This window comes from Epinephelus lanceolatus, chromosome 3 (assembly GCF_041903045.1).
Source record: "Epinephelus lanceolatus isolate andai-2023 chromosome 3, ASM4190304v1, whole genome shotgun sequence".
NCBI classification, from domain to species: domain Eukaryota; kingdom Metazoa; phylum Chordata; class Actinopteri; order Perciformes; family Serranidae; genus Epinephelus; species Epinephelus lanceolatus.
In genome coordinates this window covers 4,212,487-4,237,168 of record NC_135736.1, presented here as the reverse complement: position 1 = coordinate 4,237,168, position 24,682 = coordinate 4,212,487, and the positions used below count along the sequence as shown (strand labels likewise).

Here is a 24,682-nt window from a genome sequence, read left to right as displayed (position 1 = left end):
GCCATTTTGACTTGACCCGCAGACTGCACAAGCCGGCTGGCTGTTGAAACAGGAGACGAGCTTTAAGTTCTAAAACCAGCAACCGACGATTTGACCAGTTGAGTTACAGGTGACACCATCAGCCAGCTTGAGTCGAGCTCAGATGGCCAGTTCACACCGTGGCAACATTTCTCTGCAACATTCTAAAACTGTTTCGTCTTGTCGCAAATCTTTGATCTGAACTGGGCTTTAGTCACCTAAGACAAAGAATGAGCCCAGAACGGAAAAATCAAACACTGGCACTAGAAAGGGCCAGTTGCAATTTCGTGTCCGCCATTGTACTTTTCCTACACACTTGGCACACAGAAGTTTCAGTATGTTGCAATTTGGATCCTCACACGTGATGCCACAAATCTGACACACTGACAGACCTGTTGATAAGAAACTTGGTAGCATTTACAGAGAGACATTAGTGTTCAGTTACTCATGTTTCTGTCCACCTGATAAATTTAAATTAAATATTCACTTTCTTTTAGCTCTGTTTTTGATCTCTACAAATTCCTGTCTGTTAAGTTGCAAAATGCTACACTGTTCATCGCTGTTTTTAAACTGATGTAAATCTAAATCTGTGATGGATCGATTAAACATTTTGTGAATGCAGCAGGTAAACAGTCATCCATGTTATATAGATATAAGTTGTCAGTAGCAAAGTCACAGGATGAGTTATGATTTGCCAGAACACACATGTGAAACATGGGAAGGACGAAAGGGGGAGGGGTGTGCTGTACATTGTGTTCTTTCATGACTTAAGATGGCCTACTCAGGTTGCTGAGTAAACCACGTGCATGTACACACACAGTGTGGATCATGCTAAAGATATCGTATGTACTGTAACAGCATGTAGACTCCTCGGTGTGTGTGTGTGTGTGTGTGTGTGTGTGTGTGTGTGTGTGTGTGTGTGTGTGTGTGTGTGTGTGTGAGAGATCTAGGTAGAATGAGATTAGGATGAAGAAGTTCTTGGGAAGCAGGGTGGTTTTATTTACAGCCTCCTCTGCATGCACTACTGGCAATCCTTTAAACACCAGCAAATCTTTTTACTGGGTACGCAGGCTGCAGCCATCCACAGTCACCACCAGCACACCAATCGCCTGTTATAAAGCATTTGACAGATCCTCTTTGACTCCTGACAGATGTGCTGAGGGATTAGTTCATGTTAATTTAAGACCACTAGATCATTTAAAGTTTATTTTTGATGCACATCTAAGATCATGAAGCTGGATGTGTTCGTGTGTTGGGGATTTAATTTAAGGGACAATTAGGTGTTTAGCTTGGCTGCTTCTAAATCTTTCCATCTCCCCTGCTACAAATGACCAGGGCTGTATTGTGTAACTGGATTAAGGGATGGAGACATGTTGATGCCATCAGAATGCACTGGTCTATGTGCCGAGTCGTAATTCTGATGGAGCAGTTTCCTGAATGAAATGAATGACACACCTAAATGTTTAAATTTATCATACTTTCACTCTCTGATTTTTCTTATATTAATGACGCTTATTTTGGATCTCATGACACAAAAAGCAAATGCCCTATCGATAAAAGTGAACACAAGTCCAGTCCTAGTTCAAAATTAGTAATTTCATGATAATATATATTTCAGTTGATGTGACTGACCTTTTGTTGAGGGCTGACCCAATTGCTTCCATTGTTGCCATGGTAATCGACGACCAAATCAGAATTCAAAGCTTTAAGTTATTCAGGACAGCCCCAGGACTCAGCTTCCAATCATATTTCCAAACTAACTCTGTGACTGTGCCTTCCTGTGTCTCTCAGCAGTTCCAGTGCGACACATGGCCTTTGGAATCCCTGGTGGCTCCAGCAACATGGCGTACTTTGTTCTGTGCGGAGGAGGCCTCACTGCTGCAGCCGTCTATGTGAGTATCTGTGTGAGATTTCTCCATTCTAGGTTGACCTGACCTGTAAGAATTAAAGTAGTATTCCACTCAAAATCTGTCCTCAGAATCAGCAGTGAGTGTAACTTAAAAGATTTTGGGAGAAATAGTACTTGAATGCTTAAAAATATTTATTACTTGATTTTCTCCTCCCACACTAAAATGATATTAAAAACTGAGAATATAATTTTAAAGGAACTTAAAACTGTAGTCAAAATGTGAAACATGAGTTAAGTAGACTTGCATGCTAAACAGAGCAGTTCTATGCCTTGGCCACACTGCCTGTGTGAGCAGTGCATGATGGCTAACTCACTGAACTGCTGCAGCTTGCACGCGTATGGTGTTCACACAGACAGCGTTGCTGCTGTTGCCCTGCTGCCTGTCATCTATGTCTTTCTATATTGAGTTTGCCTCATAAAATCTATAGTAAGGACCCTGTGTTAATAAATCAAGGGACTCTGTCCACAGAGAACCTAGAGGGCTTTTAATTTGAAACAGAATCAGTCAGTGTTGAGTTAGGAGTAAATAGCCCCTTTTACACTGCCTCTTTAAGGCAGGAATTTCACTCACTTATCCCGCTTCACCATTCTGTATTGTTATTACACTGCCTGGCCAAAAAAAAGTCACCACCAAAAAAAAAGGTCATACACTCTAATATTTCGTTGGACCGCCTTTAGCTTTGATTACAGCACGCATTCGCTGTGGCATTGTTTCGATAAGCTTCTGCAATGTCACAAGATTTATTTCCATCCAGTGTTGCATTAATTTTTCACCAAGATCTTGCATTGATGATGGTAGAGTCTGACCGCTGCGCAAAGCCTTCTCCAGCACATCCCAAAGATTCTCAATGGGGTTAAGGTCTGGACTCTGTGGTGGCCAATCCATGTGTGAAAATGATGTCTCATGCTCCCTGAACCAGTCTTTCACAATTTGAGCCCGATGAATCCTGGCATTGTCATCTTGGAATATGCCCGTGCCATCAGGGAAGAAAAAATCCATTGATGGAATAACCTGGTCATTCAGTATATTCAGGTAGTCAGCTGACCTCATTCTTTGAGCACATACTGTTGCTGAACCTAGACCTGACCAACTGCAGCAACCCCAGATCATAACACTGCCCCCACAGGCTTGTACAGTAGGCACTAGGCATGATGGGTGCATCACTTCATCTGCCTCTCTTCTTACCCTGATGCGCCCATCACTCTGGAACAGGGTAAATCTGGACTCATCAGACCACATGACCTTCTTCCATTGCTCCAGAGTCCAATCTTTATGCTCCCTAGCAAATTGAAGCCTTTTTTTCCGGTTAGCCTCACTGATTAGTGGTTTTCTTAAGGCTACACAGCTGTTCAGTCCCAATCCCTTGAGTTCCCTTCGTATTGTGCGTGTGGAAATGCTCTTACTTTCACTATTAAACATAGCCCTGAGTTCTACTGTTGTTTTTCTTCGATTTGATCTCACCAAACGTTTAAGTGATCGCCGATCACGATCATTGAGGATTTTTTTCCGGCCACGTTTCTTCCTCGAAGATGATGGGTCCCCACTATCCTTCCAGTTTTTAATAATGCGTTGGACAGTTCTTAACCCAATTTTAGTAGTTTCTGCAATCTCCTTAATGTTTTCTCTGCTTGATGCATGCCAATGATTTGACCCTTCTCAAACAGACTAACATCTTTTCCACAACCACGGGATGTGTCTTTCGACATGGTTGTTTAGGAAATGAGAAGCAACTCATTGCATCAGTTGGGGTTAAATAACTTGTTGCCAGCTGAAAGATAATCGCCCATGCAGTAATTATCCAATAGGAGGCTCGTACCTATTTGCTTAGTTAAATCCAGGTGGCGACTTTTTTTTTGGCCAGGCAGTGTATTATGCTTTCGCAATGCTGGCATGCTGTCTAAAATAACACACTGGAGTAACGTGGTGTAAATATGCAAAGGTGGTGTAAAGAAGGGACTTAATAGCAGCCCTGTAGCGTGATCTTTGTCTAAATCTTTGTCCATGTCTGTGAGATAATCTATAGAAATAGGCATTGTCGGGGTTGCTGGTGCAATATCAATATGATTATCAAAAGACCATTTTCATGGTCATTGTCTATTTTTGTTAAAAACTGCGCAAGTCACAGAACAAATAATGAAATTCCAAATTTTTAGACATAAGCAGCTGCTAAGCCGTACAGTTAACACTGGCGCTGACAAAAAAAATTAGAGTGTTACACTGGCATGTATTAGTTCTTTCTATATATTTATAAATGCAGCTAGGCATCATCTACAAGATCAGAAAATATGTGAATCCATTAAACACTGGTGCAAGGATTGACGTCCACTTCTGACTCATCAGCAGAGGGTCTTTGTGATCATCCAATCTGTAGTTTTACAGTGTGATGTCTTGGCTGGTGTAAACTGGGAGCCAGTTAACATGCATCCTCAGGAAAGACTGGTCTGTGTGTAGCAGACAACACCACAGCTCAGAAACTGGAGGCGACATAGAAGGTTCTTTGTGCTTTCTGCATACAGCCAGTCTGCCAAGACAATAGCTGTCAGGCTCTTGGCAAAGCACAAGCGCTATCAGCTGTGATTGTTCATGTTAGAAAAATCTCAGTGTAAGCTGGTATTTTGTGTTATCATTTGATGTGTGCTGGAATGTAATAAGTGCATATCTGCCCTCTTTCTGTCAGGCTTACAAGGCAGCCAATGGTGATAGTGTGCGCCATGAGGATGCAGTTGCCAGCATGGCCTCCACAGAAAAGGGTCAGTTGTTGAGAGAGAGACACACACACACACACACACACACACACACACTCTTAAACTTAACTTTCTGAGATTGTGTTTCTAAATATTACTACAGAAATGAATAATTTCTTAAATAAATAACACACTTTTCTTGTAAATTACATAATTAGAATTTTAGACTTATGTCTGCAACAAATGCATAAATTACAGGCACAGAATTTCTACAATTATACATGATATATTATACAATATACTTTTTTTTTTAATTTTCTGAAAATAAGCAAAACTGATGGGATTTTTGCTGGGATCTGTATCTTTTTGTTGTTTATTTGGTTTTTGTTTTCAGACAAAACTAAGTAACTTATTCATCCAAACAACATTCAATAACCAGTCTGAGCAATCTGCACACCAATATTTCAGGGTTTTGTTGAGTCATCTCATGAAAAATTGATAACACTACACAAAAGAAAGTGGGTCTCACATTTTCACAGATCACTTCCAATCCAGCCTCAAAGGTCAGTCAGTAACTATCTTTAGCTTCTAGAGAAGCAGTTTGTGACATTGCCGATGTTTACACACACATTAATATTACACTATTATTCTGAATATGACAGTCTGAAATTGATGCGGGTTATGTAAACAGCATTCAGTTTAGATATTCCAAATTTGACCTTTCTTAATGTAGCATTATCCAATTAAGAAGTATGATATGCTGATATTATTCAGGTTTTAATAGCATTGTTTGGACATGTATACAGCACATTCAGAATATGTCTCAATTGCATTTTTTTACTGCAGCTTGTGACATAAATCCACCACCAGTGGAAAACTTTTGAAAAATTCTGTTTTGATGTGAAGAAAAATGACAAGCAGCTCCAGCTGTTCTACTTTTCTGTATTACGACATGCCCTTTGATTTTCATTAGCCATGTAAACAGCTTAATAGGAATACTGTCTTCTTCAGAGTAAGGGGTAAAAAAGAATATTCTGTGGAAGTAAACATATTGATGTTAATTTTGCCCAGGTGTACATATGTACTAATAATTTGAGAAACAGAAAGCAAAAAAAGCAGGAGATTCTGCTGCATTTCCTGGCTGGTTGGCTTGGGTCTGGCTTCACCACCCAAATATCAAACATGGTAGAATGATCACTCTCAAAAGTTTTATCTTGCCTGTCTGTTTTCATCTCTGTCTGCAAATTGTCTATTCAGCCAGTATAAACCCAGAGAGATCATGGCTCCACGCCCAGAGTGACTAACAAGCTTGTAATGGGGATAAGCAGCAGATGCCACTGGTTCAGTTGTGTACATGCAGCCTGGAAGTGTTTCTGCTCCCAGAGTAGAAAGCAGTAGTCCCTACAGCACTGTAGACTGTACTGCTTCAGCTTTAAACTGGCCAGTGATCACATTATGTCATCAAGCACAGATTCCCAGACACAGTCACAGAAACATCTTGATGCACATCATGACTGTGATTGATGTGATTGTGATTTAAAGATCATATTGGCCTGACACATTCATCTGAATACACATCACTGAGTATCACTACAGTGCAGTTTAGTGTGCTGAGCTGTAAATGTATATTGAATAACAGCAACTGAGAAGAGAGAATTTGTAAAGCCGCACTGAAGCTCTGCTTGTAGCTCGGATTTTAGCCAATAAACCTTTTACTTAAAAAACAATATTCAGATACAAAAAAACTGCTTAACTCCAGAGTGCTCACTGATCATTTGGTATTGACTGTGCTGTCTTTTAATACTACCTAATGTCTTGAATGAATGCAGCAAAGGGGGAAGGGAAAAAAAAAAATTAGTATTGGCCCAAATTTTCACAATTGGTGCATCTGTGGTATATATTGCACTAGCTGTTTTTTTTTTTTGTTTGTTTTGTTTTTTTAATTAGTTTGGTAGAATTTTTTCTGTTGCACATAACTGTATGAATGAAGAGACACAGGTCAAGGAACGTTGCTATTATTTACTTCGGCTTCCTTTTTTATTGTGCAGCTCCTGCAGCTGAGGCAGCACCAGAAGTAGCAGCTCCTGCAGCTGACCCTGCCCCAGTGGAGGTGTCAGTGCCAGCTGCAGAGGTCATCACAGAAGTTGCCACAGAGTCTGTCCCTGCTCCTGCAGAACCTGTGGCAGAGACCGCTGCAGAACCTGTGGCAGAGACCGCCGCTGAACCTGTTGTCGAGGCAGTGTGTGAAGCAGCCGCCGTGGCCTCTGAGGTGGTCATTGCTGAGGCTGCAGCTGAGCCAGCAGTCACAGAAGAAGCTGCCTCATCAGCAGTGGTAGAGGCAGTTCCAGAAGCTGCTCCTGTCACTGTAGAAGTCACTGCCACGGAGGAGACACCAGCAGAGGCCCCTGCCGTCGAAGCCCCTGCAGCAGAGAGTGTTGGTACGGCAGCAGTAGCAGTAGATGAAGTCCCTCCTGCTCCCCCTGCTGAGGCAGAGACTGGCCCTGCAGCCCCTGAGGCTGAGGCCACCCCTGCTGCTGAGGTGGCTGCATAAAGCTGTGATGGTAGGATAGTTGCCCATAAAGTAGGGCTAGGAGTTAGTTGTACTGTGTTCCACCTTTTGGGGCCCAGGAAAAAAGGATTCATGAACCCCTATTTGATAAAAGGGGGGGGGGGGAAGAATGGCGTTTAGTTTTCACTTGTAGTTGGGGGTTCACCAGTCCAGTTCCCAGGGTTCCCTCCTTTCCTTACCTCACCCAAAAACTTCAGACCCAAACCAGAACATTTGGCATTAGGCTGTTTTTAGATTCAGTTTGGAAAATTCAGTTTCTATAGGAATTTTTTTATAATCAGAGCAAATCCAAATTATGGTTTGGCTGCTGTACAGCTGATAGAGAGTTAACTAGGTGATATAAGGGACAGAGCTGATGACTAATGTTCTCTACGAAATGTTATACTAAGTGCCCTTAAAAAACAAACCTCACATATTCTTCCTCATCTAAAAATGTCAGCACGGTAAATGAATGCAATCCTTAAGTTATTCAAGTTGTCTTTCTCATTCAACATCATTTGCACTTGATCTTCATCCGCTCAGCCAATGCTTACTTCGATCTATATCCCATGAAACTTTGCTTAGGTTAGGATTATCATTCAAACAGTAGGGATGGAACACAGATGGTGTGTTGTAATATTAACTGTCTCACTGTAAAGTTCTACCAAAAAAAAAAAAAAGTTTGCTCTTTTTTCATGGCTGTAGCACTCTCGTTTTCTTGATCATTTTGCACATTTTTCCTCTTTTGACCATACTGAAACGCTCGTTTTTTTTCTCTTAAGTGTCAAACTCACCTTTCTTGTTTCTTTACTCCTTTTTAAATGTGAAATCTTTCAGGGAACACTACCGAAAATTCATTCACCTGTCTCTCAGCAATTTGTCATTATGATTAATATTCTCAAGTTTCTAAGAATAAAACATCTCTGGATGAGAAGAAAGTGTCTCAACATTGCATTATTTTTTTTTTAAAAAAAGTGCTATATTATGTAAACGGTTGTGTGGTGAATGTATGATTAAAATTATGATTTGGGTTTGTTTGCATATATCAAGATTGTGTAGGTTGTAAAAGAATCTGTTGAGAATAAGTATCTTGTTTGTCTGAGGCTAGCATATATATATATATATATATATATATATATATATATATAAAAAAAATATAAATTAAAAAAAAAAAAAAATATGAAAAATACACACACAATACAGGCCAAAAGTTTGGACACACCTTCTCATTCAATGCATTTTCTTTATTTTCATGACTATTTACATTGTAGATTCTCACTGAAGGCATCAAAACTATGAATGAACACATGTGGAGTTATGTACTTAACAAAAAAAGGTGAAATAACTGAAAACATGTTTTATATTCTAGTTTCTTCAAAATAGCCACCCTTTGCTCTGATTACTGCTTTGCACACTCTTGGCATTCTCTCCATGAGCTTCAAGAGGTAGTCACCTGAAATGGTTTTCCAACAGTCTTGAAGGAGTTCCCAGAGGTGTTTAGCACTTGTTGGCCCCTTTGCCTTCACTCTGCGGTCCAGCTCACCCCAAACCATCTGGATTGGGTTCAGGTCCGGTGACTGTGGAGGCCAGGTCATCTGCCGCAGCACTCCATCACTCTCCTTCTTGGTCAAATAGCCCTTACACAGCCTGGAGGTGTGTTTGGGGTCATTGTCCTGTTGAAAAATAAATGATCGTCCAACTAAACGCAAACCGGATGGGATGGCATGTCGCTGCAGGATGCTGTGGTAGCCATGCTGGTTCAGTGTGCCTTCAATTTTGAATAAGTCCCCAACAGTGTCACCAGCAAAACACCCCCACACCATCACACCTCCTCCTCCATGCTTCACAGTGGGAACCAGGCATGTGGAATCCATCCGTTCACCTTTTCTGCGTCTCACAAAGACACGGCGGTTGGAACCAAAGATCTCAAATTTGGACTCATCAGACCAAAGCACAGATTTCCACTGGTCTAATGTCCATTCCTTGTGTTTCTTGGCCCAAACAAATCTCTTCTGCTTGTTGCCTCTCCTTAGCAGTGGTTTCCTAGCAGCTATTTGACCATGAAGGCCTGATTTGCGCAGTCTCCTCTTAACAGTTGTTCTAGAGATGGGTCTGCTGCTAGAACTCTGTGTGGCATTCATCTGGTCTCTGATCTGAGCTGCTGTTAACTTGCAATTTCTGAGGCTGGTGACTCGGATAAACTTATCCTGAGAAGCAGAGGTGACTCTTGGTCTTCCTTTCCTGGGTCGGTCCTCGTGTGCCAGTTTCGTTGTAGCGCTTGATGGTTTTTGCGACTCCACTTGGGGACACATTTAAAGTTTTTGCAATTTTCCGGACTGACTGACCTTCATTTCTTAAAGTAATGATGGCCACTCGTTTTTCTTTAGTTAGCTGATTGGTTCTTGCCATAATATGAATTTTAACAGTTGTCCAATAGGGCTGTCGGCTGTGTATTAACCTGACTTCTGCACAACACAACTGATGGTCCCAACCCCATTGATAAAGCAAGAAATTCCACTAATTAACCCTGATAAGGCACACCTGTGAAGTGGAAACCATTTCAGGTGACTACCTCTTGAAGCTCATGGAGAGAATGCCAAGAGTGTGCAAAGCAGTAATCAGAGCAAAGGGTGGCTATTTTGAAGAAACTAGAATATAAAACATGTTTTCAGTTATTTCACCTTTTTTTGTTAAGTACATAACTCCACATGTGTTCATTCATAGTTTTGATGCCTTCAGTGAGAATCTACAATGTAAATAGTCATGAAAATAAAGAAAACGCATTGAATGAGAAGGTGTGTCCAAACTTTTGGCCTGTACTGTATATATATAAAATATATTATATATTATATATATATATATATAAAATATATATATTCCTAACCCAAGTCCCTATGGACTGAGCTACTGCCGCCCCAAGCTGTCCCTAACATGGAGCTCACACCAGTGGCATAAGATAGTTAAAATGGGCCACAGTACATGCTATTATGCACACATCGTCTCGTCACATGATCAGAGACTTTACATTGGATAACATCAACACACAGCTTACCCAGCAATCATCACTGCATATCTGTAATTTTTTTTTTTTTATTATTATATACTTTATTAATCCCCGAGGGGAAATTCAATTTTTCACTCTGTTTGTCAATGACAAATGCCAATGAAAATAAGACATTAAGAAATTAACAATTTTAATTGATTTCTAGTTATAAAATAGTTAATTTATAGAATAGTTGATTTATAGTTAAAGAATATGCATGTCATTTTGTTATAGATGCTGACTTTTACAAAAAAAGAAATATGACCAATGAGTTTATCTTTTTTTAAGAGTATATACAGTGGTGGAAAAAAGTTTTCGGACACCCTTAAAATTTTACACAATCTCAAATATTCTCATGAAATATTTGTGGAAAAATCTTTTTTGTGTTTCAAAAGGTGTGGCTGCATTAGACAGATACAAACAAATACAAATTATATTTTTTTGTTTATTGTTTACAAGAAAAAATAACAAAACTAAATTCTTGACAGTTTCAATATGTCAGTTCTCAACATTGTCGGTATCAAAGTCAACAAATAACAGAGAATGTGTTCAAAACTGAACAAAAAATAAATAAAACATCACATCATCAAATTAATATTTAGTAGTCCTGCCATTGGCACGCAGTAGAGCTCTAATCCTGGCTGGCATGTTCCCCACGAGCCTTTCACACTGTTGAGGGGTAATCTTGTCCCATTCTTCTTGAATTACTGCTTTTAATTCTTCTAAATTCTTTGGTTTATGCTTTGAAACAGACCTTTTGATAATCCACCACAGATTTTCAATGGGGCTCATGTCCGGGGATTGAGCTGGCCACTCTAAGACCTGGATACTGTGCTCCTGCAGCCAAGTTCTACTGGCCTTGGATGTGTGGCAAGGGGCATTATCTTGTTGAAACATCCAGTTTTTACCTCAACGGAACAGTGCACGTGCAGAAGGGAGCATGTGGGTTTCGAGAATGGTACAATACTTGGTAGAGTTCAATGTGCCATCACAGACAGTGAGATGACCAACACCAGCAGCACTCATGCATCCCCAAACCATGATACTGCCTCCACCATGCTTGACAGTAGGTACTGTACATGCTGGAGATAATGCTTCACCTGGCCTTCTGCGTACCCTCACATTAGCAGGAGGAAGATAAAGCTGGAAACTGGACTCATCTGACCACAAAATCTTCTTCCAGTTCCTGGCTGTCCAGTCCTTGTGTGCCTGGGCCCAACGACGCCGGGCTAACCTCTGTCTCTCATTGATCAGGGGCTTCTTGATAGCCTTGTAGGACCTTAAGCCATGATCTTAAAGTCGGCCACGTACAGTGCGGGTGGAACACTGGACACCAGTTTGGTTTGACCACTGCTGCTGAAGCTCCTGTGATGTCATTCGGCGGTTTTGCCTGCACATGCGGATCAGGATGCGGTCATTTCTTGCTGAAGAAACCCTTGGACGCCCAGATCTTGGTTTGTCTTCCAAGCTGTTGGTTCGTCTGTATTTCTGCAGAGTGTATCCAACTGCCGAAGGACTGCATCTGCACTTCCTGGCTATCTGGCGGCAGCTGTACCCTTCCTGGCTGAGAATCTTTATCTTCAGGCGTGTTTCCTGCGTTAGGTTCCTTGTTTTAGCCATTTTTGTGTCTGAAGAACTTTCAAATGCGCTGGCTTTATGTAGACACGAAGCTTGGCAACAAAAATTGTGTCTTTTAATAAAAAGAACGACCTTCATCACTGGTACCAAAATGACCCAATACTCAAAATTTCTTATGTATTTTTATGGAACCAATCAATTTTAAGTTTTTAATGGCTTTTTTAGGATTTATTTAGTATTTTGGCTGTGACTGTACTAAAAGAAATTGCACTTGAAGACCTAAGAGTGATTCTTAATGCAATATTTCACAAATGCATGGGGTGTCCGAAAACTTTTTTCCACCACTGTATAACAAATGGCACTGTGTTTAATGTAATGGGAGTTTCTCTTTGAACACAGGCATATTTTCAAGGTGGCAATCAAATTTATGGGCCCGTTCTCCACCCAACACATTGTTGGAGGGCCCACTCCCCCTATGGGCCCCAGTGCAACCACACTGCCTGCACTGTCTATATTTACGCCCTGCACTCACACGCTGCAGCAGGAGGCTGCTAAAGGTACACTTTTCTCATGATAAACAAGTACAACAATGCAGAGGCTGTCAATATCCTGCATGCAGCCCTACAATTAGATAAGACTTAAGTGAATGTAAATAGTAAAGGCTGTAAGTGTGCCTATAGAACTACATAGCTCCCTCCTGTCAAAAACAGAGAAATTTGGTCATGGCAAAGGTAGATAATTCACATATTTATTTGCACATAGACCAGTAAAGTGAGATCCTGTCACTAGGAACGCATGTGGAGATGCATTCAAATGCCTGGTGTAAACAGACAACTAGAACTTTCCACTCGTGACTGGAGACATGATAATACCAGATGTGAACAGGCTCAGCATGAACATCCTCTCAATTGTGATTGGGGTCACTTTATATATATATATATATATATATATATATATATATATATATATGTATGTTTATTTATTTATTTATTATATTTTTTTGCAGTGCGACCTCACTCTGAACAGCTATATTGGAATTCATGCGTTCTGTTACACCACTGTATATCAACATTCATCACAGTACTGTGCTGGTGAAAGTCACTTGCAGAATATAACAGACATGGTAGAAAAAAAGGCATATTTAAAAGTTTGTCTCTCTTTCGTCTTGTCCTCATTTTCATCTGCTCATGAATTCACTGGTTTCCACTACACATCAACTTACAAATGAAACCGTAGACACTGACTTAAGTGGCCTCCATGTGTACTTCAATACAACAGTGTGCTGTTTTGTAACATCTTTCAGTCAGTTCAGGACTGTGACCAGGACTGTGTTGTAGGTGTAGAAACACCCACTTCTTGTAGAAATGCTTCATTTCCTTAAGATCCTCGTGCCATGCTCATGCTCCTGTGCTTCAAGTGTAAGATGAAAAGACAACGACCAAAAGCAGTGTTGTAGTGTTTCAGTGTTTTTCAGTTTCAAAGTTGTTTAGTAAATCAGACACTGATGGAGCAGTGCTTTGCTGTACCTCTTTTTTTCTATCAAAAGAAATGTGTGCTGGTCAAAGGGGACTTAGCTAAAAGTATTTCAAAGGGGGTACATAATTGAAAAGAGTTCAAGGACCACTGATCTAAGGAATGTTTTTGCCTTCAGTCCTTTGTTCTCCTGTATTGCTTGTTTTTTGAAATGATGACCACATGACCACTCTTACACATCAAGATAATAAATTAATATAATGCTAGAAAAGTTTAGATCTTACTAATCCAGGTGTGACTTCTGGTCATGAGGGGGAGAAGATGGCAGCTCAAGTGTTTAGCTTCCTCTAAATCTCGGCCTAAAAATGCAACAAACAAACAAAAAAGCAGAAAATAAGAAAAACTGAGGGGACTGAGGAAAGAATAAAAAAGCAATTTTTGAAAAAAGACTGAGGGGAGATTGGAATATCTTGAAAATAAATCAAGCCATAACAACATCATGATCTACAATATCGAAGAAAACAATAATTCTGTTAATGTGATACAATTAGAGGATTTGCTGATGCAGAGATCCTGGATATTCCAAGGGAGAATCTCAATGTGACAGAAATACTGAATAAGCCCTGCAGTGAGTTTTCCCACTGTGGAGATGGGGCAGCAAGTTTAAAAAACTGTGTAGGCGAGGAGGAAACTTGCATGTCATGCAGAGTGAATCTATTTCAAGACTTTAGACCATGTTGCAAAGTTGCAAAAAGGTTTCAGGAATATCTGGAATCACCTAAAGGAGAAGGGGATCAGACCGCAGACTAAATACCTAGCAGAACCCTGGGTGATGATTGAGGATAAAGGTCAAAGGCTGAACAGGCATATGGAATCATGTCAACAGACCCTAAAGCAGACGACCCAGGGGAGATGGAAGAGACCACAGCGCCTGGGATGGAAAAAGGTGAAGCCCTGTGCTTCCCCTGGAAATAGCCCAAAATACACGATCCTCTGATCAAGCCTCATCCAAAGCCTAATACAAAAAGGGTTTAGCCACTCAGTGAATGATTGGTGATAGGTGGGAGGTGGAATTTAAAGGAATGTTTTTTTTCCCCCTCCTGTTAGCCCCCTTTATTAAAATGTGCTGACTTTTCTTTTTTATACGTTCTCTCCTCCAGTGTTAAAGTTTGATATAGAAGGGTGTTGAAGGGAATTATGCAGCAGTCTCACAACATTTTGGTAGAATTATACAATTTTGGTTACATGTGAAAAGTAGGATGAAAGAGGCTGAGGGCAGGGAGAGGAATACTTTCATTTAAAAAAAAACAGGTTATTGAAAGGATTCTTTTTTGCTTCTGTTCTGCTTTATCTTATCATTGTATTATTTTTATTTTTTCCCCTTTCTTCTGTGTTTGGAGAAATAGACACTGGCAATAGGCACTGTCATGAATAGCTAGAAGAGCTATCCTGATTCAAATATTACAGTTAACAAAACTGTAAAAGACAAATATGGGAGATGTAGAGAATAAACCAGTGTTCCTTCTTAATATTTATAGCCCATCAAAACTTTATGGTTGTCTCTACTGGTTACAGAGGTGAGGGGAATAACCATCATGGGAAGGGACTTTAATATGATCACAAATGCAAAAGACACACAAAGCAAAAAGAAACATAAAACGGCAGCAGTTTTAAGGAAGGCGGAGACAGAAATAGGAGTGGGTGGACTTTTAGCGAATCTTAAATCCACAAGGTCTGAAGCACATAACATAACAAGAGTACAGATGTGAAATTGACACAATATGTCTGGAGGTCATGCTCCAATAATATTAACAGTACAACTGGAAACAGAAAGAGGGAAAAATCACAGAGATTAAATAATTCCTTGTTTGAAGATAAGGAATGTAGATATAAAGTCCATTGGGAGGCCACCTCAGCTCTACGACAATGAAGAAGTTACACCTGGGGTGTCGGTGGCTTAGTGGACAGAGCAGGCATCCCATGTACAAGGCTGTTGCCGCAGCCCGGGTTCGACTGCAGTCTGTGGCCCTTTGCTGCATGTCATTCCCTCTCTCTCTCTCCCCCCTTCACCCTTAGCTTTCCTATCAATTAAAGGCAAAAATGCCCCCCAAAATATCTTAAAATAAAAAAAGAAGAGGTGACACCTATTGTATGATGGGAAGTAGAGAGATAATATCATATGCAACCTGGGAAGAAAAAAATGCTCAAAAAGAAACAAATGTAATAGAAGGAGAGGTATAAAGATTACAATGTATGCAGGACAATCCAGGACACATATATTAGAGAGCAAAAAAAAAAAAAAAGCAAAATAATTTTCATACATTGTGAACAGATGAAACAGAAAAGCCTCTTGCCTTTACCCGAGTAATACAAATATTATGACAACAGCCAAAAGGCAGTAAAGCCTCTGGTATTTAAGATATAAAAAAGCAAAAGAAACAAGCCATCATTTCTAAACTGAAAGGGGGAAACTCTGATTACCACTGAAAAATCAAAAATTGCAAGATGTTTTCTATAGATAGATAGATACATGTAGATATTACCAAAAACTTTATAGGGAAACAAACTGAAAGTAACAACAAAGTAAACCATACCTTAAATACCTTACCTTTCTAATTTCCTTCAGTTTTGATTTGTTTGTCACTGATTTGTATCAGCTTTGTCCTTGGAGTTTTAATTGTGACAAGTGTAGTTTAATGCAGTCCCACAGACAGGTTAAGACTAATCCTAGATTACAGTGCTTGTTTTAGGGTGTCCCAGTGGCTCACCAGTTGGTGGCAATCCAGGGATGTTTACTATGTAGCAGCACATAAATGCCATGTGATTTCATTATTTAAATGTCATGTGGGGATCATCTTTATAAAAACATCCATCTGTTTCCATGTCATAAAAACAAGACTTAAGGCTTTTGTGTTGAAATGACATGCTATCAAACCAATTCTGTCCAATAAGAGTGTTAAGACTGCTCACTACACTCACTCGAAAAGCCATCTGTTTTTTCAAGTGCCATGCACACTTTTTCTCGAAAGCTTACACCTGCAGAGGGAGCATGAAATAGGCAGGTAGTCTCCTGTAGAGTTGTTCCTGAACCTGCGGTGACTGTAGACTATGCAGTAATAGACACCTGCTCAAAGTAAGTGGAATTTAATAAAAACAGCACAGCACTGTATAAACCAGGATAAGTGCAGCACATGCCTCGCGTTCACAGTAAGGTGAATTAGAAAATACATGAGGTGTAATCCTAATTTAATCTGAGGGAATTTACTGGAGCTGCAACAAATTATTATTTTCCTAGTTGGTTGATGTGACATTTAGGGTTTTTTTTAGATCAATTTATCCATCATTATGTGCATGAAATGTCAACAAATGTCCATCATAAGTTTCCAGAGCCCAATGTGATGTCCTCAGATGTCTTGTTTTTTTCTAACCAACAGTGCAAAACCCAATAATAAAACTGGTTACTAGTTATTAGTACGTACTAGTTTAAGACATTAATATTAAAGTAATTTTAAAGTGCACAAAGCCATTTCATACTCAGATATTAAGAATTGTTGTAGTGTATGAACTTAAATTCTACACTGTATTTAAAATGTCTCTAAGCCACTACTTCATGTCCTCCCTCTGTACTTCAGAGTCTTTGCCAGATCTCGTCACAGCTGTGAAGATCTTGACAGGCTCTACAGTTGAGATCGCCGCAGCTTCCGTGGGAGAGACCACTCTGGTAAAAGCTGTCCAGAAAATAGAGGACGATGGAAAAGGTTTGGACTTCACACTGGAGGTGGTAGAGCCAGAGGTCCTGGAGGTAACCACAGAGGTGGGAGCTAAAGAAGCAGCAGGTGATGAGGCAGCTGATGAAGTAAATGAGGAGGGGCTGAAGTCTGCAGAGCCTGATGTGGAATCTCCCGCTGCTGAAAAGCTTGCTGAAGATGAAACATCTGCTTCTGTTGCAGCAGATGAGGAGGCAGCCTCTTTTCTGTCTGAGGAACCTACAACCTCAGCCCCAACAGTGGAGGAGGTGGGTGAGGTTGAGTCTGAAGATCAGGCTGCGGTCCCTGAAGCTGTATCAGAGGAGGCTGTCTCTACAGAGGCCTCACCTGAAAATGCTGCTTTTGCCGAGGACACTACACCAGCTGCCTCAGTGGATGTGACGACACCTGCTGCTGAGACATCAGTGGAGGAGGCAACAGTTGAAGCATCAGCAGAGGAAACAGTTGAAGCCGAGGCAACGCACAGTGCAGCAGCAACAATTGTGGACTCAACTCAGCTGGCAGCAGCCTCCTCTGGGTCAGACCTAGAGGTCCTTTCAGCTGCGGAACCAGAATCTACATCAGAGGCTCCAGTACATGAGGTCAAGCAATGCCACTCCTGCCACTCTGCTCCACTCGCAGCAGAGGACGTGGCGCCACCTGCTGCTTTGGGAGGGCAGCTGGCCAGTGAGGAAGCTGTGGATATAACATATGAGGTCAAGGAAGCAGTGTCACTGGTGGAAGGACAAAGTAAGAACACACTGTATGAACTGCCAGTCACAAGTATTTGAACACCCAATGACCTGCCCACTTTAGCTTTACCCACAATGCTGCATAATAGCTCAACTTGTTGCTCTCTTGTTTTGATAAATGTAGATCAAGGAAATAGTGGTGGAGTAGATGATAGAGTAAGACCTGCCCAAAAACAGTGCTCCAGGGATGATGTTTTTCTTTAGGCCAACACAGAAGTTAACGTCGCCCTGGTTCCCTCGTCAGAAAGTTAATAAGTAGAGTAAATTTTGGATTATTGCAAAAAAAACAACTCTGTAGCAAACAAACATTTATGATACATTTGCTTTTCACTTTTATGATTTTCGAAGCCCAAATGCATTCACCAGAATAATTGTAATAATAATAATAATAATATTCTTATTTGTATAGCACTTATCCAAAAACGGTTAAAAAGTAAATGGACCTGCATTTGTATAGCGCCTTTCTTTTCATCCGACCACTCAAAGCACTTTTTTACACTACAAGTCACATTCACCCATTCACACACTGGTGGCCGAGGCTACCCTACAAGGTGCCACCTGCTACTCAGTTGGTTTTTTTTAAACACACTCACACAGCTTGGAGGTCAGTATCTTGCTCAAGGATACTTCGACATGTAGGGGGGATGCGGGGGATTGAACCGCTGATTTTCTGATTGGTGGACGACCCACTCTACCTCTGAGCCACAGCCGCTTCACAAAGTGCATGACAATAAGATAACATTAACATTACAATATTTAAAAAAAAAAGAAGAAGAAGAACAAAAAACAAAAAAGAACAAAAGGAAATAAAACACATAAGTTACAAATCAGGCATTCAAAGGGAAAGCTTTCCTATAAAACCATGTTTTAAGCAATGATTTAAAAAAGGGTAATGTGCTAGCGAGCCTAATCTCCTCAGGCAGAGAATTCCAGAGCCTCGGGGCCTTGATGAGAAAAGCCTGGTGACCTTTAGCTACCAACCTTGACCTAGGGACGACTAGTGAGGGTAGGCTTGAGGATCTCAAGTCATGATGTGGAGCAATGGTAGTCAGAAGCTCAGCTATATAACTGATGATTAATTCTTTAATTAATATTTTAGAGTTGCTACAGGACCCTCTGCCCACCTCTGCCAAAATCAGTGTGGAGGTGGGCAATCAGACATCGGCTTTCAACCGTGCAGCGAACAGCCCACATCAATAAACCTACAGTAATGAACATGCATCATATGAAGAATTGTAAAACACGTCTGCATGTTTCTTCTGCTATTTTGAGTCTTGAGAAGAATAGAAAATGAAGTGACATGTTACAAAATAAAACACTGTCAGTACAGAGAGGTACACTTAAAGGACCTTTATCAGTGAATGCTGCTAGATTTCTACAACCCCTATTCCAAAAAAGTTAGGACACTATGTAAAATATAACCAAAAATAGAATGCAATGATTTGCAAATCCTTTTCAACCTGTATTCAATTGAATACAATACAAAGACAAGATATTTAATGTTCAAACTAATGAACTTTATTGTGTTTTGTAAATATACATACACACTTTGATGCCTGCTGAAATACCAACACTTAATGGCCGTGAGCTTCAACCTCACAAGTGGCACTGCACTGAAAACCGACATGATTGTATAAAGGATACTACTACATGGGCTCAGGAACACTTTGGAAAACCACTGTTAGTAAACACAGTTCGTCATTGCATCTACACTGAACAAAAATATAAACGCAACACTTTTGTTTTTGCTCCCATTTTTCATGAGCTGAACTCAACTCAAAGATCTAAAACATTTTCTATATACACAAAAGACCATTTCTCACAAATATTGTTCACAAATCTGTCTAAATCTGTGTTAGTGAGCACTTCTCCTTTGCCAAGATAATCCATCCCACCTCACAGCTGTGGCATATCAAGATACTGATTAGACAGCATGAATATTGCACAGGTGTGCCTTAGGCTGGCCACAAATCACACGATCCAGGCACAGCTACGATGCCAGTTAATCTGCAAGACAGTGGAGCATAAAGGCTCTGGAGAAGAAGCCAAGTTAGTGACATGCAGTAGAGCCAAGTTAGCGTGATTCAGTAACAGGACATGAGTGTTAGCAAAGGAGAGAGAGAGATAGATAGAAGGTGCTTGGTGTATTATAGGAGGTGTATTATAACTAACTAGGGGCTGGTCGAAGGCAAGCCTGAGCCAGCCCTAACTATATGCTTTATCAAAAAAGAAAGTCTTAAGTCTAGTCTTAAATGTGGAGACGGTGTCTGCCTCCCAGACCTAAACAGGAAGATGATTCCACAGAAGAGGAGCCTGATAGCTGAAGGTTTTGGCTCCTGATCTACTTTTGGAGACTTTAGGGACCACAAGTAACCCTGCATTCTCAGAGCACAGTGTTCTAGTGGGATAATATGGCACTATGAGCTCTCTAAGATATGACAGAGCCTGACCATTTCAAGCTTTGTAAGTTAGGAGTCGGATTTTCAATTCAATTCTAGATTTTACAGGGAGCCAGTGCAGAGAAGCTAAAACAGGAGAAATGTGATCTTGTTTCTTAGTTCCTGTTAGTACACGTGCCACTGTGTTCTGGGTTAGCTGGAGAGTTTTTAAAGATTTATTAAAGCTACCTGATAATACGGAGTTACAGTAATCCAGCCTAGTGGTAACAAAAGCGTGGACCAATTTTTCTGCATCTTCTCAGGTCAGGATAGGCCTAATTTTCGCAATATTATGCAGATGAAAAAACACAGTCCGTGAGGTTTGTTTTATATGGGAGTTAAAAGACAAATCTTGGTCAAATGTTACTCAGAGGTTTCTTACGGTAGTGCTAGAGGCCAGAGCAATGCCATCCAGAGAAACTATGTCATCAGGGAAAGAGTCTCTGAGGTGTTTGGTGTCAAGAACAACAACTTCAGTTTTTTCTGAATTTAACATCAGGAAATTGGAGCAGGTTTTTGTGTCTTTAAAGCATTTTTGAAGTTTAGATAATTGATCCGTTTCTTCTGGCTTTATCGATAAATACAATTGAGTATCATCTGCATAGCAATGGAAATTTACAGAGTGATTTCTAATAATGTTACCTAAGAGAAGCATATATAAAGTGAACAGAATTGGTCCGAGTACAGAACCTTGTGGAACTCCAAAACAAACTTTAGTACATAGAGATGATTCATCATGAACATGAACCAACTGAAAACGAGCAGATAAATAAGATTTAAACCAGCTTAGTGCTGAACATTTTAGGCCAATTAAATGTTCCAGTCTCTGTAGCAGAATTTGATGGTCAATTGTGTCAAATCTCGCACTAAGATCTAATAAAACAAGTACAGAGATGAGTCCTTTGTCTGAAGCAATCAGAAGATCATTTGTAATTTTAACTAGTGCTGTCTCAGTACTATGATGCACTCTAAATCCTGTCTGAAATTCCTCAAATAAATTATTATCTCGGAGAATCACACAGCTGGTCTGCGACTACTTTCTCAAGGATCTTTGAAAGAAAGGGAAGATTAGAAATTGGTCTATAGTTGGCTAACACCTCTGGATCCAGGGTGGGCTTTTTTAGAAGAGGTTTAATTACAGCTGCCTTAAAGGACTGTGGTACATAGCCTGTTAATAAAGATATACTGATCATGTCTAATATGTGAGTGTTAACTAAAGGTAAGGTTCCTTAAGCAGCCTAGTTAGGATGGGGTCTAAGAGACACGTTGATGATTTAGATGAAGAAATCATTGAGACCAATTGAAAAGAAACCTTGGGTTGTTCTTATTCTCTTCTATTAATGCTGAGTAATAGTTTGCTCTGGCATTGCGGAGGGTCCTCTTATACGTTTTGAGACTGTCTTCCCAGACTAAACGAGACTCCATCCAGATGATGTCTTTTTCAGGGATGTCCCTGCTAATGCCATCAAGACAATGAGACACATTCTGCAAGTGTTAGAACAGCATGGCTTCATAGTAAAAGAGTGCAGGTACAAGACTGACCTGTCTGCAGTCCAGACTTGTCTCCTATTGAAAATGCATAAAAACAGAGACCCCGGACTGTTGAGCAACTGGAGTTATATATCAAGCAAGAATGGGAAAGAATGTCACTTTCAAAACCTCAACAGTAAGTGTCCTCAGAGTGTTGTTAAAAGAAAAGGTGATGTAACACAATGGTAAACATGCCCCTGTCTCAAATGTATTGGTACGTGTTGCAGGCATCAAATTCAGAATTAGTGTATATTTATCAAAAAACAAAGTTTATGAGTTTGAACATCAAATATCTTGTCTTTGTACTGTGTTCAAATAATTATAGGTTTGCAAATAATTGCATTCTGTTTTTATTTCCATTTTACTCAGTGCCCCAACTTTTTTGGAATGGGGGTTGTAGATTTGAAGAAATCTTAACTGTTGAGCAACACATTAACATGACACAATAAAGAACATAATCTGGCTAAATTTACTGCTGCTCAATTTAACCATACAAAAAAACAAAAAAAAAATCCCAATATAATATGAGTCTTCCCTTTATTTGGCTCTGACCACATGTATTTCTGCCTATATCCACAGAGCCAAAGGTGTCTGTCTGGACTGTAAAAAGCTGCTCAGTGATGTAATAGTACAGTTAAGAAGGTAAACAGTCAAAACAAGCAGAGCTAAAAGCACACCTATTTGTGTAGAGTTAGAGACAGTAGAATGGACATCTTATTCTCAGATAGCCACATTTTATATACTCTAGTATATAAGGCCATGTTGACACTGTTATTATTATTATTTTTCTTTGCTCTCTATTAAAACCCTGCTGCCCATGTCCATTCTACTTATTTCAACTAGGATATGTCAATTCAATTTTCAATTTTATTTATAAAGCCCAATATCACAAATCACAATTTGCCTCACAGGGCTTTACAGCATACGACATCCCTCTGTCCTTAAGACCCTCACAGCGGATAAGGAAAAACTCCCCAAAAAAAAACCCTTTTACGGGGAAAAAAAACGGTAGAAACCTCAGGAAAATATGTATGTTGCAAAATGACACGTACACAAAGCTTGTGTATTTCTACCAAACAAACTTGTGTTGTGCTTGTTTGTTTCAGCCACAGAGACTATGGTTGCGATGACGACCCAGTCATGACATGGCAGACAGTGTGCCTTCCACAACACTTACTTATCTGTCAACCAAGCCAGAACGACCAAGGAAAACAACATGAGGAAGGAGCAACTGGTTTCACTAGATAATGTGTTCTTTTTTGAAATGTTATAACAGAGATGTTGTTTTTTTATGTTTCCAATCTGTTCCTGCTCAAATTATATTAGTATTTGAGAAATGATTGCCATTATGTCTCTTGTCCTCTAGGTGCCACTGTTGCAAAGCTTTTCATGACTAGTTGAATGGAACGCAAGTTTCTTTGTAGCTGTTTCTGTTGTATTAGGCAGTGGTGGGAGGGGTTTGTTGTTCATGCTGTGATAGACTGATTTTCATAGATATTGCCGAACAATATCTATAAACAGTACCAAGATTTTTAAGTGTGAATTCACCCATTTGTTTCCTTCAAACTGATGAAGTCATTTTCCCACTTATGTCGGCTGATATTATAGTATAAAGATTTGTATTTTTGTCACTTTTGTCATAGAATATAGACTATCTTGAGGCATTTAAGTGTTTTAAGACCATTACACTTGTGCTGCTAATTTTAAAGGGATGCATTAGTTTCAAGGGGTCGAGAATATCTTTATTATCCCAAGGGGGTAATTTGTTGCGTAGTCAGTATTATGAACATAGCCAACCAAGAAAAAAAATTAATATATAAAAAAAATTAAAAGAAAACATATTGGTAAAATAAATACAACACCAATGCTGATATTTGTTTTTGAAAGCTGATTTCAATTGATGTCAATAGTAAATCCATATGTTGGTGAATATCTATTATATATTTTGTTGTGTTACCACTGTCTGTGTTTTACCTTCTACAGCAAAAGACTGAAAAAAAAAACAAAAAACCATTTACTGGTAATATGAACTGATTTGTACTTAGACATTATATTCAACACTAATGTGACAATATATCTAAGAGTTGATGGATTATTTGCTTTAAAGATATTTGTAGGTACTTTGCATACACTCATCACATACATACATACATCATATATTAACTAAATATATATCAATATATTACATAGTTAATATAAATCAATATATTACATAGTTAATATATCACTTTGTAATTAGTCAACTGTGTCCCTGTTGTCATGATAATGTGCTCTCTTAGATACTTTAAATAAAGTGATGTGTTAAAAATTATTGGTGTGTGAAACAGTATTATTAAAGGGGAACTATGCCCATTTTAAATTCATACATGTTATTCCTGTGGTCTATGACAGCTGAAGAAATGTTAGTAAACAGGAACAACTCTCTCCGAAATCCGAAAACTAGAGTGCTTAAACTCAAATCTATGTCATAGGGTATAAAGTCTGGAGCTGCTCCATAAATAATGAACTGGGGAAAAATGTTGTAGATGACACAGAGAGCACCCAGGGGAATATTCTGAGTATATGGGTACATTTTCTATTTTAGAACTGACAGCACCACAATAGAATAGGATCATTTGGGTATGAACAAGAAAACAAGCAGTATGTGGGTCCACAAAATCAGTGTCCAATTCATTGTCTATAGAGCAGCTCCAGAATATGACATCACAAGTGTGAGACTTACTTTGGTTTCTGGCTTTGAGAGAATGCTCCTCGTATTCACAAATATTGGTTGAACTGTCCTTGGCTGTGGAAATAACAAACTGGAATTCTTAACTTAGGTGGTGTTCCCCTGTAATTTTAATCTACATTGCAATGCACTGTGCTATGGTGAATGTCAGTGCCAGTGGCATTGTTAGGCCTGGGTGTCTGAGGCTTCAGCCCTAACTTTTTTTTTTTTCCCTAAGATTTTTTTGGGCTTTTT

At 39.7% G+C, this 24,682-nt stretch overlaps 1 protein-coding gene across 1 annotated transcript in view; it reads left to right on the top strand.

The window, feature by feature from the left end:
* The window catches only part of mgarpb (mitochondria localized glutamic acid rich protein b), a 28,434-nt gene extending 4,351 nt beyond the window's left edge, over positions 1-24,083 (top strand). The window contains exons 2-6 of the mRNA XM_033623161.2: positions 1,813-1,910; positions 4,606-4,678; positions 6,661-7,162; positions 16,855-17,750; positions 22,827-24,083. Of these exons, the coding sequence (XP_033479052.2) occupies positions 1,813-1,910; positions 4,606-4,678; positions 6,661-7,162; positions 16,855-17,750; positions 22,827-22,864 (1,607 nt within the window). The 3' untranslated portion in view covers positions 22,865-24,083. The remainder of the gene's footprint in view (positions 1-1,812; positions 1,911-4,605; positions 4,679-6,660; positions 7,163-16,854; positions 17,751-22,826) is intronic.
* The last annotated feature ends 599 nt before the right edge of the window (positions 24,084-24,682 follow it).